We start from the raw sequence: 5,621 nt of genomic DNA on the forward strand, positions 1-5,621 counted from the left end.
TGACAGAGGACACGGCCACCATCTCGTGGGACCCGGTGCAAGCTGTCATCGACAAGTACATGGTGCGCTACACCTCTGCCGATGGGGACACCAGGGAGGTGTCCGTGGGGAAGGAGCAGAGCAGCGCCGTCCTGACGGGCCTGAGGCCAGGTGTGGAGTACACGGTCCAGGTGTGGGCCCAGAAGGGGGCCTGGGAGAGCAAGAAGGCCGACACCAAGGCCCCGACAGGTAAGGGAGCATGCGTCATCACTGTGTCACTCCTGAACTCAGGGTCTGTTTCAGTTGGTTTTCCTTCTGTGACCTTGGCAGAAAGGGAGGTTTTCTAGAACTGCAGGTTGGTGTCCTTGCAGAGTCCACTGTGTACCCCTTACTTTGACTTCATGGCTTCTCTTAGAATGCATAGTTTGTCTTGTCTTCAAACTTTGGTCTTTAAAGATTGATATTATTACTCGCAGTTCTTTGTTGTCTGTTTGTGCATCTTCTGTGTTGTTAAACTACTAAATACTTCCCCTGATAAGGAATAAATGTGATTGAAAGCCCAAGAGCCCGTCCTGTGGAGGGAGCCTGACTGTGATCCCAAACCTGCTTTGTTTTCCCTCCTTACTTGTTCAAACCCTTTCTGTGGAGCTTGTTCTTTCTTTCCACCCTTTGGATGACTGTTTTAGGCAGAAATAATAAAATGTTTTATTAGCTAAAAATAAGCAAATAACTGATCACTTTTAGTCCCCAACATGTATCATTTTAGTAATTATCCATACTTCATTTAAATTTAAAGCTTCTCCCCACCATCCGCTTGGGCCCTTGGCAGGCTAACTGCCTGCCCTGGGAAGGAGACGTGCTCAGCTTCTCTTGTATTTCCCTCCTAGTACTTCAGGCCCCTTCCTTCCAGCACGCTAACTGGGATTTCTGATGCATGTATGTTTGGCACAGCTTGGAGAGAGGGCAGGGTGTCAGGAGGAGGAGAAGTAAGGAATCTTACTTGATGGTAACAGTCACAGCTGCCCCGGGCCTGTTTAAAGCTAACATTTTCCCTCATGGAGCACTTCTGCATGTTCTTAAGCCACCCTCCTACACTCCAATCTTTCATCGTAGTGATCCTGTTGGCAGATGCATCTCTCCTGCTGGTCACCCGCTCCCTTTCTTCCATCTGCACATGTGGGTGCACTCCAGTGCCTTTCTGGTTGGGGTCACCTCCTCTATCTGGGTGAGCCTCTTGGACAGCTTCTAAAACCATCCCAAGTGGGCCTTTCCTTCCTTTCCTTGGGTCCACGGGGAAGAGCATGCACCCTTTGTCCATTCAACCAGATATACGGTCCTTTTGCCATGCTGCAGCCTCTGATCGTTCTGCATCAGAGCAATCAGCTGTTTTCTCGCCTCTTAGGTATTTTAGGCCCATTTCAGACATCAGCCCACAGTGTTCCCCAAGCCATGGGCAGAGTTTCTCAACCTTGACACTATTGAAATTTTTGGCTGGATAATTCTTTATTGCCGGGGTCGGTCTTGTGTACCATAGGCTGTTTAACAGGATTCCTGGCCTCTACCCATTAGACACCAGGAGCCTCCCCATCTTACACTGAATTGTGACAACCACGTTGGTCTCAAGACCTTGCCAATCCTGGTTGAGAACACTTGCTCCAGGGTATGCATAACTAGCTCTGTAAGGGATCCCATTGCAAGTGCTTATTTGAGGTTAGGATCTCACCCATGAAGCTCACAGTGTAATTCTGCCCAAAGAAATCCATTCTTGAAGTCCCATCTCTTTGGCCTCTCGAACCTCTTTTTTTTTTTAAGATTTTATTTATTTCCCAGAGAGAGAGGGAGAGCGAGCACAAGCAGGGGGAGTGGAAGGCAGAGGGAGAAGCAGGCTCCCCGCTAAGCAAGGATCCCGATTCGGGACTCCATCCCAGGACCTTGGGATCATGACCTGAGCCAAAGGCAGATGCTTAACCAACTGAGCCACACAGGTGTCCCTCCAACCTCTTTCATAGTCTGTAGATGGTAGTCAGCCAAGGGTCATAAGACTGTTGGTCCTGCCTTGGCTGTGGGCTCTCAGGTTGGAATGTAGATACCAGTTTTCTTGGGGTCACAGCCCAAACCAGGGTAAGAGAGTCCTGCTTGATCATACCATTGCACATCTGTGACAGAACCTAGAAGCAAGGACTTTAGGGGAATGACTTTTGCAATGAACTATTTGGAACAAAGACATGCTATTATTTTCTTGGTGACTCCATTTTTGAATACCTTCTGCGTGCATAGTATGGAGGAGCATAATTTTCTTCATTCATAAAATATCAACAAGGTGATATCATTAATAATAGGTTATGGTCATTGGGCATCTAGTCTGTGCCAAGAATTGTCATAAGGGGCATATTATTATTAAGTCATTTAATAAGGCAAGTATCCAGGATATACACTAATATTATCTTGCTCTGCCTTTTTTTTTCTATAGACACTAATATTCAGTATTTTCAAGGCCCCTTTTTACATGATATTTTTTGTCTTGGTTTTCAGAGCCACCCAGCAAGGTATGTACAATAGCTATTAAACCTATTTTATAAATGTAGAGAAGTGAGGTGACTTACCCAAGGTCATGAAACATATTAGTAATTTATGAAATTAGATGTGTGTATGGAACATTGGCACTCAAAGGAACTTTAAAGTCTGTCCAACCTAAACCCCAGGTTTATAGATGATAAGGCTGAGGCCCAGCCAGAGGCAGCTGAGATGTGCAGGGCCATAGATTTTCTGACTCTGGATCTAGCGCTCATTCTACTGTCCTGTGCTGCCTCCTTGAGGATCCAAGCGTCCAACCATGGAGAGAAGGTCTACGTCCATGAAACAACTGAAAACTGACATAAGAGATGGGAAAAACATAAGAACAGGAAACTCCTTCCCTCCAAGCAGCATGGCCTAACTCTTTGGTGCTTGTTAATAGTGCACTTTAACTTTCCTTTCAGACATTGACAGCCCAACAAATTTGGTGACTGACCGGGTGACAGAGAACACGGCCACCATCTCGTGGGACCCGGTGCAAGCTGTCATCGACAAGTACATGGTGCGCTACACCTCTGCTGATGGGGACACCAGGGAGGTGTCCGTGGGGAAGCAGCAGAACAGCACCGTCCTGACAGGCCTGAGGCCAGGTGTAGAGTACACAGTCCAGGTGTGGGCCCAGAAGGGGGCCCGGGAGAGCAAGAAGGCTGACACTAAGGCCCCGACAGGTAATGGAACATTGTTCTTTGAGAATGTAAAACCTAAGTCTATGGCTGGTCCAGTTTTGTTTTCTTGCTTTGACACTGGCAGACTAGATGATCTATGAAAGGGCAGGATGGTGTCTCTTCAAAAGAGACTGCACACACCATCCTTCATCTCCCTTTTACACATGATCTTAAACTAAGGAGCTCACCCTTGGCCTCATACTTTGGTCTCAGAAAGATAAATGGTGATTGGTCCCATCTACTCACCATTCCTCTGATTTGTGTTCAATCATTGAAATATTTCTTTTTGAAAAGGAAAAGATAGGAAGAAACCATATATGTTAGGATCTGTGAGCCTAGTACTTTAGGGAAATGGTTTTTGCTCTGATCTCTTTGGGACAAGGAAGGGTTATTGTTTTGTTAGTGGATAAATCCTCTCAGGAGCACTGTGTGCTCCATTCTGAAAATCCTAAGGTTGCACTTACATACTGTATTAGTTTATAATTTTTAAAGCTCTTTCATCTCACTTTACTCATTTTTAAAAAAGATTTTATTTATTTTAGAGAGGGAGGTGGTGGGGAGGGACAGAGGGAGAGGGAGAGAATCTCAAGTAGACTCCACGCTTAGCACGGAGCCTGATGCGGGGCTCCATCTCACAAGACTGAGATAAGGACCTGAGCCAAAATCAAGAGTTGGACACTTAACCAACTGAGCCACCCGGGTGCCCCTTCTCATTTTTTGAAGAACAGATTTATTGAGATATAATTTATTTTCCATAAAATGTAGTCTTTTAAAGCATATAATTCAGTGGTTTTTAGTATATTTACAGTTATGCAACTATCACTAGTATATCACTAGTATCTAATTCAGAAGATTTTCATTACTCTGAAAAGAAACTCCTTGCCCATTAGCAGTCCCTCCCCATCCTAACTTCCCCCAGCCCTAGGAAACTACTACTTTCTGTCTCTATATATAGAGTTCCTTATTTTGGACGTTTCATATAAATGTATCCATACAACCTGTGGCCTTTCATTACTGGCTTTATTCACTACACATAATATTTCCAAGGTTCATCCATGTTGTAGCATGTGTCAGTACTTTATTTTCTTGCCAAGTAATATTCCTTTGTATGGATGTAACACATTGTGTTTATCCATTTGTCCCTGATGAGCTTTTGGGTTGTTTCCACTTTTTGGCTATTGTGAATAGGGATACTATGAGCATTTGTGTACAGATTTTTGTGTGGACATGTTTTCAGTTCTTTGGGGTTTATACCTAGGAGTGGAATTGCTGGGTCACATGGTAACTCTATGTTTAACCTTTTTAGGAATGGCTAAATTGTTTCCAGAGTGGTGGCATTATTTTATATACCCACCAGCAACAAATGAGGGTTGTATTCCTCATTTACTTGGTCCTCAGAGGCATTTGGTGAGATGACTAGCTCGGGGTCAATATCCCCATTTTATAGTTCAGAAATCTCATATACAGAGAAGTGAATAATTTTTATAAGTCATGAAATTAGCTGATGATTCATGGAGTCAGATTTGTGGAATATTCATGGAATATTATGGTACCTTAATATCTAGATAGCAAGGCCCACATTGTACAAAGAAAGAACTGAGGCTCAGCTAGAGGCAGCAGAGCTAGCTGTCCAGGGCCACAGCTGGCTGATGACAGAGCTGAGCCTAGATCCCTGGTCTGTGGCTCTGCTCTGGGCTTTTCCTGCCCGTCTGCTCTGCATCTCTGGGCTGGAACAGAACCTCGCTCTTCTGACTCTGGATCTAGCGCTCATTCTACTGTCCTGTGCTGCCTCCTTGAGGATCCAAGCGTCCAACCATGGAGAGAAGGTGTACGTCCATGAAACAACTGAAAACTGACATAAGAGATGGGAAAAACATAAGAACAAGAAACTGCCTCCCTCTAAGCAGCATCGTCTAACTCTTTAGTGCTTGTTAGTAGTACACTTTAACTTTCCTTTCAGACATTGACAGCCCAACAAATCTGGTGACTAACCGGGTGACAGAGGACACAGCCACCATTTCCTGGAATCCTGTGCAGGCTGTTATCGACAAGTACATAGTACGCTATACCTCTGCTGATGGAGACACCAGGGAGGTTCCTGTGGGGAAGGAGCAGAGCAGCGCCATCCTGACGGGCCTGAGGCCAGGTGTGGAGTACACAGTCCAGGTGTGGGCCCAGAAGGGGGCCCGGGAGAGCAAGAAGGCCGACACCAAGGCCCCAACAGGTAACAAGAGAAAGATGGTCAATCGGAATTGAATTTTGAACATATGGATTTGAGTGTGCATGGCCCCAAAGATGTGGTCTGGGATGAGAGACTTTGTAAAGAAAGTCCTAAAGATCAAAAAAGACAGTGAGTTCTAGTAGTGATCTCAGTGGGCTCATAGCTGGTAGCCATCACTCTGC

The 5,621-nt window shown here is 45.3% G+C and overlaps 1 protein-coding gene across 1 annotated transcript; it reads left to right on the forward strand.

Annotated features, from left to right (window-relative positions):
• Positions 1 to 21: 21 nt before the first annotated feature.
• On the forward strand, positions 22 to 5,442 carry LOC145718293 (tenascin-N-like; the record flags this gene model as incomplete). The annotated part of the gene is made up of 3 exons (XM_081809777.1): positions 22 to 228; positions 2,958 to 3,221; positions 5,179 to 5,442. Coding segments are annotated over exons 1-3 (697 nt in total), but the record flags the coding sequence as incomplete, so codon positions are not given.
• Positions 5,443 to 5,621: the final 179 nt, after the last annotated feature.

This window comes from Leptonychotes weddellii, unplaced genomic scaffold (genome assembly GCF_054177405.1).
Source record: "Leptonychotes weddellii isolate Sample4059 unplaced genomic scaffold, ASM5417740v2 HiC_scaffold_13576, whole genome shotgun sequence".
NCBI classification, from domain to species: domain Eukaryota; kingdom Metazoa; phylum Chordata; class Mammalia; order Carnivora; family Phocidae; genus Leptonychotes; species Leptonychotes weddellii.